Genomic DNA, 13,194 nt, shown 5'->3' with positions numbered 1-13,194 from the left:
AACTTGACGCCTACCTCTGGACATGAGGAGGGAGATGCAGTTTGTGGGACCAGCCTTGTTACAATGACACAGCATTTAGTTTGGGGGGTTGTTCTTTCTTTTTATTTTGTGGTGGTTTGTGTGTATGTTGTCCTAATTGTTACTTATACGCAACATTCCTTCACCTGCATAGGTTGCCCCCCAGGCAGAGAATGCCTTCTCTGCTCAGGGTCACTTGGAATCTAGAGCTCAGTTCAAGGCTTAGCCCAGGTGTCATCTCCTACACTAGGCCTTTGCTAATCCCTCCTCTTCCAATAGTAGTCAGTGCTCCTCCACACAAGGTTACTTCTCTTTAACGTCTTAGACATTTTGTAGTTACTTACTTGGGTCTATGTTGGATCTCTTGAGTAGAATGGGAGCTCTTCAAGGGCAGAAACGGTTTTACATTTGTCTTCCCATCATCTTTTCCTAGCAAATGTCTGTTACATAGTGGGCACTTAATGATTATTGAATAGAGTTGAATACTAATTCACTTATATTATGTCTGAGAGGGCCAGTATCATGGACTTTTTATAAATCTCTTACATCACTCTCATTTCTTTTCCCCATTTTTCTTCTGCCTCTCTTATATGATTTTTAAGCTCCTTTTTGAGCTCTTCCATAACTTCTTTTGTTTTGTATTTTAATTTTTTATTAATTTGTTTATTTCCTTTTAGTTTACAAGATTCAATTCCACAATTCCTTGAGTTTCACATTTTGTCCCCCTCCCTTCCCTCCCCCCCATGGTGGCTTATAATCAAGTATAGGATCTGTAAATACTTTCACATTATACATTAGTCAGGTTATAAGGATGGATTGTACCAGCTGGAATGAAAAATGGTAAAGAGGACATAAAACCAAACAAGAGAGGGAAATCTTCCATAACTTCTTTCTAGGCTTGAGACCACTTCCCATTTTCCTATGGGGCTTTGTCCATTGGTGTTTTGAAATTGTTATCTTCTGAGGTTGTGCTTTGGTCTTCCCTGTCACCATAATAACTTTCTGTGGTCAGATTTTTGTTTTTAGTGTTTTTTGCTCATCTTTTGGGGGGCTTTTTCCCTTTTAAATTTGATCTCCACTCCCAGGTAGAATGGACTCTGTCCTAGGCTTTCTTGTGCCAGTGGATGTAGGCACTGACTGTTTACCTGGTGCTGCACTGATGTTGCCTTGAGGCCCACAGGAGAACCTTGTGTCTAGTGTTTTACTGAGGGGTGGACTGGAGTGTGGCTGGTGCTACTGGAGGCCACAGGGGTCTGGTAGCTTACCTGGTACTGAGCTGGAGTCCTAGTGGTGGTATCTGGTGTGTGCTAAGACCGGGTGGGATTTTTCTGCATTTCCCTGGGGTTACACTGAAACCCACTGAACAGTATGAAGTACTTTTTATAGCAAAGTGCCAGAAACACAGATTCTTGACATTATTTACTCCCATATTCATAGTAAGTGAGTTTTCTATTTTCCTTTCTACAATCTCATCCTCTCCCTTCACTGAATTAATGAAATACATAAACATTAATATTGAGAAAAATATGTTCGTATTGAAGGCAGTTAGTTAAGTGAGAGACAGTATGGTAGTGTGGACAGAGTAATGGGGTTAGAAGTTAGATTTCTGTTGTAATGCCATCCTTTCTTTTAACTGGATATGTAATCTTGTAGAAGGCACTTATCTCCTCTTGCCCTCAGTTTTCTCATATGTCAAATAAAAGGATTAGACCTGAAAATAAAAAGGATTGTAGTTCTAAAGGATTTGCAATTATATGAAATTGGTAAAACATGCTTCTTCAGACTGGGCAAGTGTTAACAATGTATAAGTCAAACCAGAACATAAATGAATCTATAACGAAAGTTGGGCTCCCCAACTCATAGTAGAAGCCTAGTGTCTACTTATATCCTATAGCAGCTAATTAGACAAATTCTAAATTGAGACCCCAGTATTGGAGGAGAGTAGTTACCTTTGACACCAGGAAATACTGGACTAGGAGAGTACAGGGAAGAATTAGCCATTCTTACTCAAACAATTAAGTTTTTTCTGTGTGTAAAGTACTATACCAGACACTAAGAACAAATACAATACAGACCCTGTTCCTGAGTAGAACATCAGATTTGTGAAGGGAGCAATATAAGGTTAAGGCTAAAAAGGTAGCTTGGAGCCAGATTAGAAAGAGCCTTGAAGAACACTCAGAGATTTGCAAAGTAACTACTTGTACTATAAGCCACTTAAGCTCCCCAGACTCATTTCCTTATAGGTAAAATAAAGAGCTTGGAGTAGATGACCTCTAATCATCCTTTCAGTTCTAATCACAAAAAAGAGTTTATTACATGGACGGTGGGAATTTTCTGAAGGTTTTGAGCTATGCTCCTATGAGTAGGTGTGATCTAATCAGAATAGTTTACTAGAAAAATGATACAAGTAGACTTTGAGCGCTTTGAGAACAGGAACTGTCTTTTTAATCTTTTTTTTTTAATTTTTAATCAACAATGTTTACTATAGTGCCTGGCACTTAGTAGGCGCTTAATAAATGTTTGCTGATCAACAGTATAAAGAATGGATTGAAGAAGGAATATGCTAGAAGCAGTAAGACCCATTAAGGGGGCTATTATGATAATCTAGGCAAAAAAAAAAAAACCAAAATGGAGGTGTGAAGTGAGGAAGTCAGAATGGGAGAAGGAAAAGCAACAGACTTCCAGATTGTTGTAGAAGTAAACCAAGAGAACTTGGCAATGATTTGGTTGTTGAAGATGAGAGAACAGAAAAAGTGAAAGATAATGCCAAGCTTTACAAAGTCTGGATGATTGGGAAGATGATGTGCCATCAACAGAAGTAGAGAAGTTTGGGTGAAGAATATGTCTGGGAAGGTAATGAAGGTCAATTATCAGCACAGAGGTAATAATTGAAACTGCAGGAGTAGATACATTCACCAACAGAGACAGTACAGAGAGAAGGGAAAATGGACAAAATTGGTAATTGAGGACATTCAATGTCAGAGAAGCCAAAAGATGGTTAAGAGTAGAGAGTGGTTGACAGTGTCAGATGTATTCAGGGTAGGGAATATGAGAACCCTAATAGAATCTTAGATCATAGGATTTGGGGACCTGGAAGTCACGTTGAAGAACATTTGATTTTATCCCCTTGTCTTACCGAGAAGCAAACTGAGGCTCAAAGAGATCAGGTGACTTCTGATGTCATGCAGGTAGTGAGTTAAGAGTGGAGGCAGGCTCTGACCCAAATCCTCACTCATACTCCAGATCCAGTGCAGCACGCCAAATTTGGCAGTAGGTTTAGGAGGAGTAGAAGACAGATTTACTCAGCCTAGGGCAATTTCACACAAAACATCTTTAATCCTTCCTCTTCAAACTATATGTCATAGGATCACTGGGAAACGACTTTCATTGTAGATATGGAGATATTTCAGAGATTTAAAAAATGTGATTTTAGGAGTCAAAAAAAAGCATATATGGATTATAATTATAAATCTGATAAGTGTCAAAGCTATCAAAATGCTACTCTCAAATTCCAAAAGTAAAAATCCCTACAATCAGTTTTTTTTTTTTCCCAAAAAAGTCATCAAATTTAGTGATAAAAGGGTTAAGGACAAAAGCTAGATTGCATCAGTTGAGGAGTGATTGGAAATTGATGTGCAAGCAGTGAATTTAAAGTCTTTTTTCCCAGAAGTTTGTCGTAGAAGGGAGGGGAGATATATAGGAAGATATTCTGAGGGAGTATTAGAGTCCAAGAAAAAATTTTTGTAAGCTAGAAGCTACTCTGTGAGAATCTTTGCTAGTTGATGGGAAGAAGACAGTAGAGAGGATGACAGTGAAATTTCAGGAAATGGAGAAGCCTTGATTGATGAGGCAAGGTGCTGGAGGAGATAGGAGGAGGGTGGGGTTGCTGCCTCTCCCTCTGTAAAGTCCGGACTAGTAATGATCTGCTTACCTTAGCAGTTAGTTTCTCCATCTTCATGATATATAGGCCCTTCCTATGTAACTCCACCCTCTGTCATTTCTCAGATTACAACTAGCGTTTTTTTCTTTTTAGAGCACCTAAGGAGCATTTTAGTGTACCTTTTGAGTATACAGTTGAAATTACCTTGCAGTAAGTCCTTCAAGCCAAAGGGGTAGCCTTCTGAAGGAGACTGTGTGTCAGAAGCCAGTGATATTGCAGTCCCTGCCTATTAGTAAGACAGGGTGGCTTCTCTTCACAGAAGCAGCAGCCAGAAATAGCTGATAACCCATATAAGTATACTGCTTGTTGGTCTTTTTTATCTTGACTCAGATATGTGGGTCATACCATAAGAAGGTCACAAATCTACAGGACTGCAGTGTAATAGGCTTTTTGTACAGTGTATAAGAATGTACTATTTATAAACATTTTAGTAGTATCTGTATAAAATTTTTGTCAGTCAATAAACATTTATTTAGTGACTACTACATGCCAGGCACTATGCTAAAATGCCTCTCTTGGACCATTTTATTATGCTTCTAATTTCTATGCTCTTACTATGAAATTAGAACTAACCATTTCCTCCCAATTCCAGATAGTTTCATTAAGATTTTTCCCAAAACAAAACTGAAATAGGATGGACACAAGTTTGCCATGCTAAATTTTCAGAAAAGATTTTGTGCTAGACTCCAGAGATTAAGTCAGTTCTTAGGTTATTTTAAAAACAGCAACAGCGTTCTGAAGTGTTCTTTTTTACTCCTGTATTTGAATGAATTTTAGATGTCATGGGCTACCAGAAATTCTTAGTAGAAAAGTAAAAGATTCAAAGAACCAAGGAAAAACAAGGAGCTTCTTCCTGTTCAGTCATTTCAGACATGTCTGACTCCTCATGACCCCCTTTGGGGTTTTCTTGGTAAAGATACTGGAGTGATTTGCCATTTTCTTCTTTCAGCTCATTTTACAGATGAGAAAACAGAGGTAAAGAGAGTTGTGACTTGCTCAGGTTCACACAACTAGTATATGCCTGAAGCCAGATTTGAACTAATATCTTCCTGATTCCAGGCCCTTCACTCTATCCACTGTGCAATCCAGCTGCCCAAAGTAAGGGAGATTTAGAATTAAATGATTACTCTCCTGGGCTTCAAATGGCCTTCAGAAACTACAAGAATATAGACTGCTCCCAGAAATATTATGCTCAATTAGTACCCTTTAGCATATTGTGTGTATATGTTAAAATACATGTGTGTGTGTGTGTGTGTATATATATACATATATATATATAAATCTGATTTCAGGTGTCTTTAAAGCAAAACACTTGATGTTCTGTTTTTCCTACAGCAATAGAAGAATCAGAAAGTGATATTTACATGCGATTCATGAAGTCACACAAGTGTTACGACATTGTTCCAACCAGCTCAAAGCTTGTTGTCTTTGACACTACATTACAAGTGAGTATGCTCATTTTTTCATAAACTTTTGTGTAATTTGGGTTCTTATATGAAATAAGTATCCTGAGAGTCTTTTTTAGATACTTAATTAGCATCCAAAATAAATTAATTAGGAATAATATCAATGAAGGGGGAAATCTTGTAATTCTTTCTGGAAATTATGAGTAATAAAATGATGGATCATCATCGCTACATTAAAATGTGCATAAAGTATCTGTTCACAATTTTAATTGTTCTCCATATATATCTCAGATGACTTATGTTGATTGCTTTAATAATAAAATTTGAACATGGTCCTTTGGTTGGTTGCTTCAGTGAAGTTTATTACAACCTAGCCAAGCTTTTTACCAGGAAGCCAGTGTTGTTATGGAATAAAAACATGAAAGAAATAATAGTGACACATGAGAAAAACAGAAAATCTTAAGCAACATTGTTTTTAACTTGGTGATTCTATGCACAGAAATAAGAATCAAAAATAAGATTCGGGGAAAATATCTAAACAAACTACACATTATTGACTCACTGAAAGTGTGACTCAGCTATAAATGATAAATTAAGGTACATAGTCAACAAGCATTCATTAAGTGCTTACTATATGCCAGACACTGTGCTTTGTGCTGAAAATCTAAAGAAAAACAGTCCCTGCTTTCAAGGAGTTCACAGTCTAACAGCTCAGACAAAATACAACATACAGACAGAATGTATACAGGATAAATAAAGGATAGTCTCAAAGTGAAGGCACTAAGATTAAGGAGGACTAGGGAAAGGTCTCTTGCAGAAAATGGGACTTGAAAAAAAGCCATGATGCAGAGATGAGGGGGGAGAGCATTCTAGGCACTGGGGCCAGCCAGAGAAAGTATTCGGAGTCAGAAGAGGGAATGTTGTGTTAGAAGAAGAGCAAGGGAATGCATTCTCTGCCCCCTGGGAACCTAAAAGATAAGAAAAATGAATACGTGGTGTGTAATGAAGGTAGCAGAGCAATGCATAGTTAAAGGATAAAATGAAAACTACTTGTCCTTTGATTAGTCGAGGAAGACTTCCTAATGGACTGAAATTTTAAGAGTTTCAGTAGTTCAAGAGAAGTGGTTTAGTAGTTGGCAGTCTTACCATGAGCAACATTCTAGAACAGGTTATTAAATAGTTTTGAGTACTTAGAAAAGAAATAGAAGATGAAGTAGGAGCCAGCAAGGGTTCCTAATTCAAACCAAACTTAGTCTCTTTCTTTTTTTCTCAGGAGAGAGTATTGTAGACAACAGCATATCTTGGTTTCAGAAAAGTATTTTATGTGATAGACTCATGGAGACAAATGAGCTGTACAAACAGGAAGTCTAAGCTAAGTGAGCATCTCTTGCTACAGAACATCGGTTAATGGATCCGTTTTAACCACGGTTGCCCGACTCCAGCCTTGGATTATTCTTGCAGTCTGCCTCCTTCGTACTTGCTTATGTGGTTCTGAGTGAATGGAGCTGGAAGAAGTCACAAATCCATGTTGACTGAGTTCACTACACATTCATATTATCTAATCACTGCAGTAAGACATTCCTACTACTCCTTCCTAATCAGTTCTCTTTCTCACTCACCACCACAGCTTTTCTAAACCTTCTCTTCTTTTCCCAAGCCTCCTACAGTTATCTCCTTTCCCCACTGTCTCAGCTAAAAACTTCATTCATCCCTTCCTAAAAAATGGAGAACATTTGCCATGAGTTTGATCTTCTCTTTTCCTCATGTCACATTCCCCTGATATCACCCCCCACTATTTCTTCCTTCACTCTAGTCTGATGAAGAAGTGGTCCTTCTTGCCAAGGCCACCCTCTACATGGACCTTCAATCCCCTCCCTCTAATCGTCATTCTCTCCCTTTCTACTGGTTCATCCCTATTGGCCTACAAATAAACCCCAGCTTCCCCCAGCCTTAAGAAAACTCCACTAGTTATCATCCAGTGTCTTCCTTCCCTTCTCAGATAAACTCCTTAAAAAGTCATCTCTCTTTGCTCTTTCTCTCTCTTCTAAACCCTCTACAGTCTGGCTTTCAACCTCATTTTTCAACTGAAACTACTTTCTTGGAAGTTATTGATTATCTCTCACTTAACAGATCTCATAGCCCTTTTTTGTTCCTCATCCTTCTTGACTTCTCTGCAGAATTTGAACTGTTGCCCATAAACTTTTCCTTAATAAATTTTCTTCTTTGGGTTGTTATGACACTGTGCTCCCTCGGTTCTCCTCAGTCTCCTTTAGTGGTTCTTCATGTTATGTGCACTCCTGTAGGTATGTTCCCAAACACATTCTCCTGGTCTCTACACTCTCTTTTCTTTCTCTCTTAATGGTCTCATTCCCTCCATGGCTTCAATTATTGTTATTCTGCAGAAGATTCTTAGATCTATATATCCAGCCCTAGCCTCTTTCCCTGAGCTTTGGTCCCATATTCATACTGGATGTTTCATCAGTGTCTCAAACTCAAAATGTTCAAAACAGAACTTAGTATCTTTCCTCCCCCTTTTTCATATTTCTCCATCACAAGCAAGTATACCATCCTTCTAGTAACCCAGGTTGGCTACCTGGGCATTATCCTCAACTCCTCGTTCTCACTCACTACACATACCCAGGTTATGATTTCTTTCTCCACAACCATCATCAATATTCTCTCCACTCATACAGCCATTTCCCTAGTTCAGATCCTCACCACCTCTCTCCTGAACTATTACAATAATCAGAATTGATTTCCTTCACCAAGTGTCTCCCCATTCCAATCCATCCTTTATGCACCTGCCAAAGTGATTGTCACAAAATGTAGGTTTGGCCATGTCAGTTCTTCATTCAGTAAATTACAGTGCCACTTCCTGTGACCTCGGGATCAAAATTAAACCCTTTTTTGAGGCATCTGAAGCTCTCTTTCCTGGCACCTTACACATTATTTCTGTCCATGTACTGTACAGTCTAGCTATACTAGCATGCTGGGTGTTGTCACATATGACTCTTCATCTTTATTTGACTTCTTAGAATTACTGTCTTCCTTCAAGACTGCAGAAATGCCACCTTCTGCAACAGACCTTTTCCTGGTTTCCTATCACCTCCTGTTCAAAAGTTACTGTTTTTCCACTCTGTATGTATCTGGTATATACAATATCTATTTTTACACTTGTCTCTTTGGTTAAAATATAAGATTCTTGAGGGTAGGGACCACTTTTCCTTTTTCTTTGCATCCCTAAGACTTAGCATAGTGCCTGGCCTATGGTAAGTATTTGATAAATGCTGATGACTGATTGATTACAAGGATACCACTTATTGACTGAGGCATGGGACCTTGATCAAGTTTAATCTCTTTGGACCACAGTCTCCTCATACTTAAAATGTGGATAATAATACTTGTCCTACTTGCATCATAGGATTGTTGTGAAGGTCACAACATGTATATGAAAGCTTTTTGTAAAATATATGAAAATCCTAAAATTACAGGATTGAAGCAGTTAGTACAGTTCTGCAATTTAAGCAAGCAGTTACCTTGCCAGGCTACTGATTCCATTTGTGAAATTTAAATCTCTGAATAACCACTACGAAGTACACATTAAATAACACCGTAAATCCTTGTGTCTTAGTTTGGGGCAAAGTAGGGAGATAGTAAGAGATCTTTTGCCAAATGTTCAGGCACCACAGACTCCCAGGAGCATGGGATGTGTCTGGTCTTTCTCATTTGTTTGCTTCAAGAGAGACAGAAAGACTTTCTGTCTGTGAGTCCTAGAAAGCAGACTGACTGAAATCAAGCTCTAGTGTAACCCGGTGAAATGGAGGATATGCCCCATGTTCCAGAGTGGAGGCCATATTCACTCACTCATCAAGAATACCTGAGAGTAGATTGGCACTCTTGCAGCTGCCCAGCTTTAACAAGATTCTGTTCTTGTCACCATAAAGTGTATTGTTTTACCTATCAGAAAAATAGTCAAGGAATAATGAGCAATTCTTCAACACAAGAGTATTTTTTTTCTTTTTTGGAGGAGGGAGGGTAGGGCAATTGGGGTTAAGTGACTTGCCCAAGGTCACATGGCTAGTTTGTGTGTGTGTGTGTGTGTGTGTGAAGTCTCTGAGGCCGAACCCAGGTCCTCCTGACTCCAAGGCTAGTGCTCTACTGACTGTGCCACCTAGCTGCCCCAACACAACAGTATTTTTATTGGTATAGGGTCACTGAACAAACCACAACCTGGAATCATTGCAGCAAAAACTATAGGAGCTCAAAGGAATAAAAATGCTAAAACTGCTCCCTGGCATATGCTAAATGCTTCAGTTTTTTCATCAATTTTAACTTAAATATGTCACAATTGATTTAATTACTTCAATTTAAAATAAAAATGTACTGAAAGTCTTGAGTCATCAGATTCTAGTTTCCTGAAACACAGATGTCCCACTTCACATACATTGCCACAAACTCTTCTGTAGAAACTAGGTCCTGATTAGGTTTTCATCCAATTAAAGAATGTTTCTAGATTAAAACTTTGTTGTCTGTTTTAACTCATCTAATCAACATATTAACATCTGGATGCTTTATAAATCTTTAATTTAAATTGGCAGTGGTTTGGGCAGATTGCCTGTCACTTGAGAAGAAAGGAACTCTTATAGGCACCCAGGAATTTTCCCAGCTCTCTAAGTGCCAATTAGAACTAGGCCAGACCAGTCTTTTTCTCTGTTTCTTGGTTAATTGGTAACAGCACCAACCCCTTTGCTGTTGTAAATTTTCTGAGTGGTTTATAATTCTCCCCTAAAACAGGTTTTATGTGTGTATGGGTATATCAAGCTATAAAACAGTAATCTTAGTGTGCACTAATTTTGTTTCCCCTGTAGTCTCTATGCTCTTATTATGTAAGTTACTTTATATATTTATAGAATATATTATATATTTTTATAATATATAAATATATTTAATAATGTTAATAGATTATATAAGTAAATATATATATTTACTTATTATATAAGTTGCTTATATAGCTTCTCCATAATGTTATCAGTACAATCTACAGACATATGTTCTAAAACAATCATGTAATGTTTGGCAAAAGCCACAAAGTTTTATTATCAATAAAAGTACTTTCTATCAAAAGTTTAACTTTGTTTTTATTCAAGGAAAGGACAACTGAGAGTGGCGTCATGTAGTGCTCTGGCTACTACTGTAAAGGTGGTTTAGGTCAGATTTTTATTTGGCTTCTCATTTAATTTAAAACTTCTGCCCTTTAGTAAGGTGGAATAAATAAACTAGAATGGAATATTACTTGGTAAAGACTAGAACAAACACTGAAATTTTTGAGGTTATTGAAATTATTAAATATTAAACAAAAAAATTTAGCTATAAATAATGTTGTAAAGCCAGCATGAAACTGCTTGGCAGGATTGAGATCTGGAAATTATTTTTAAATAAATTTTTATTGATGTCTTTTGTTTTTACATCACTTATATTTCCCATTCTCTCTCCCCTTACCACCTCCCAAGAGCCATCCCTTATCTAACATATTTTTAAAAGATGAAGAAAAGAGAAGATAATATATAATATTAACTAATAGATCGAAAGAAACCAGGCATGATATGCAGTATTCCCCACCCATGGTTCCCCAGTTTTGCAAAGAAGTGGGGGGAGGTGTATTCTCCTATGTCTTCTTTGGGGCCAGGCTTAGTCAATATGAAAATTCAAAAATCCTTAGTTTCTTTCCACTTCTAACAGTGGCCAATACCTTAAGAAAATTGTGCAATCTCAGAGTTGCTGTACTTTTTAAAGTAGAGAGGACCTTTCTGACCTGCTTCACTTGTACATTAGGAAAAATAATTTCAAAACAAGTAAAAAGTGCTGCTTCTTAAAATATAAATAATAGATATTGAGTATATCCAGGTTTTTAAGTCACCTTCCAGAAAATATATATGTAAAAACTCAATGTGGATTTTGGGGGGAGGAAGGCATGCTTAATTTTTGGCCTAGTACAGTGCTAACATATACTGTGTACTTTGTAAGTTTTGAAATGAACTTTATTTTGGCTCACTATCTTTTAAGTCCAATTTTTTTAAAAGTCATAAAAGGCTTTCTTAGGAATGTAAAACTTATGTACTTTTTCTTAAATTAGGAAATTATATCCCAAGACAAGTTTCAGAAACATAAAGGATACTTTGGGTTTTTGTGAAAATCTTCTTTATAAGGTTTGCCACATAAATTAGGATGTATTATTCCATGTCATTCTTTATTTTGTGAAGTGTGAGATATTCCTAAAAGTTTAACCTTAATTTGATTTAACCTAAATAAAAAATAAGTTCTCATACATATCATTTTCTGTCAGCATTGTGTGTGTGCAAGTTTTTTGAAATGACCACAAGAGGGGCGGCCAGGTAGCACAGTGAGTAAGAGCACCGACCCCAGAGTTGGGATGACCTGGGATCGAATCCAGGCTCAGACACTTAGAACCCACCCAGAAACACCTGGCTGTGTAACCTTGAGCAAGTTACTTAACCCCAATTGTTTTGTTTTGTTTGCTTTTTGGAGGGCGATTGGGATTAAGTAACTTGCCCAACATCACATGGCTAGGTTTTTGTGTGTGTGTGTTAAGTGTCTGAGGCCAGATCCAAACTCATGTCCTCCTGACTCTGAGGCTGGCACTCTACTCACTGCACCACCTAGCCGCCCCAACCCCAATTGCTTTAAATTTAAAAAAAAAAATGACCACAAGAATCCAAAGTGTCTGATACTTAAAGCTGTGGTTTCACAAACTCTTTCTCCTCAGGGTTTAAGAAGGATCACTGCTCAAACAAAGGGGCAGGTGTTTCAGAACACCCATACTAAATTCTATGAAACATTTAAAGAGGGGAGAATCCAGTGTTGTCTGCAACCATTCATATATTCCATGTTTTCATATACATAAAGCTTCTGTGTTTTGAAGTGAAGTGGGTTTCTTTTTATATTATTTCAGGTAGAGAAATGAATTAGTTAGTGGATTAGTGGAAGATACATTAGACCTTTGTTTTGTTATTTAGTTTTTTCAGTCATGTCTGACTCTCTATGACTCTGTTTGGGGTTTTCTTGGCAAAGATATTGCTATTTCCTTCTCCAGCTCATTTTACAGATGAGGGAACTGAGGCAAATAGGTTTATGTGACTTGCCCAAGGTCACACAGCTAGGAAGTGTCTGGGTGCAGATTTGAACTTGAGTCTTCCTGACTTCAGCCCTCGTGCTCTATCCACTGCACAGCCTAACTGCCCCCAGTGGCTCCATGATATTATTTGCCATAAGGAATTACAGCACAGTGAACATTCGTTCAAGTTGGAGCAGGGAAGCATTTCTGCATAGTCGGCCTCCTTGTCTCTTTACCGCAGCCTTAGGATTGTTCCGCTCCTCTTTTTTATTCCCCTGCCCCTTCACCCTCTTCACCCTCTTCACCCTCTTCTTCCCCTGCACTCACTGCAGAAAAGGTGGCTTTTTGCCTTTGTGAATAGAGCTGCTATTGTGATCTTCCTGAAACCAAGCCAGGAAGGGCAGGCAGCAAATGCTGGGGGCAGGGGCTGGGGAATGTGAAAAATCTCACCTCATGAAATTCATGGTGCTATGGCCCACTCTGAGAACCACTGCACTAGACGTTTCAAAAAAGGAACAGGTCTGGGTTCGCAAGGATCGACTTCAGTGGGCCATCATTTTTCATCTTCAGTTACTTCTTTTTTTCAGCAGTGACATCACCACAAAACACACTGACAATAAAGTCTCTATACGGTCTTTTTTTTTTATTCTGAACTCTAGCTTTATTGATTTTATCTCTCATGAATATATATGTGTGCA

At 38.0% G+C, this 13,194-nt stretch overlaps 1 protein-coding gene and 1 long non-coding RNA gene across 6 annotated transcripts in view; one reads left to right on the top strand and one right to left on the bottom strand.

Annotated features, from left to right (window-relative positions):
- PRKAG2 (protein kinase AMP-activated non-catalytic subunit gamma 2) overlaps window positions 1-13,194 on the top strand; it is a 458,678-nt gene that overhangs the window by 407,252 nt on the left and 38,232 nt on the right. For all 5 annotated transcript variants that reach the window (XM_069084051.1, XM_069084042.1, XM_069084057.1 and 2 more), the window contains one exon: window positions 5,294-5,403. In XM_069084051.1, coding sequence (XP_068940152.1) covers window positions 5,294-5,403 — 110 coding nt within the window. The remainder of the gene's footprint in view (window positions 1-5,293; window positions 5,404-13,194) is intronic.
- Window positions 1-13,194, bottom strand: part of LOC138158142 (uncharacterized) — a 34,734-nt gene that overhangs the window by 16,436 nt on the left and 5,104 nt on the right. The window lies entirely within an intron of this gene.

Source organism: Petaurus breviceps, unplaced genomic scaffold, assembly GCF_028583685.1.
Source record: "Petaurus breviceps papuanus isolate PSGF00001 unplaced genomic scaffold, PetGlider_PUasm1.0 115, whole genome shotgun sequence".
Taxonomy (NCBI): Eukaryota; Metazoa; Chordata; class Mammalia; order Diprotodontia; family Petauridae; genus Petaurus; species Petaurus breviceps.
This window is presented reverse-complemented; position numbering and strand designations above follow the sequence as displayed.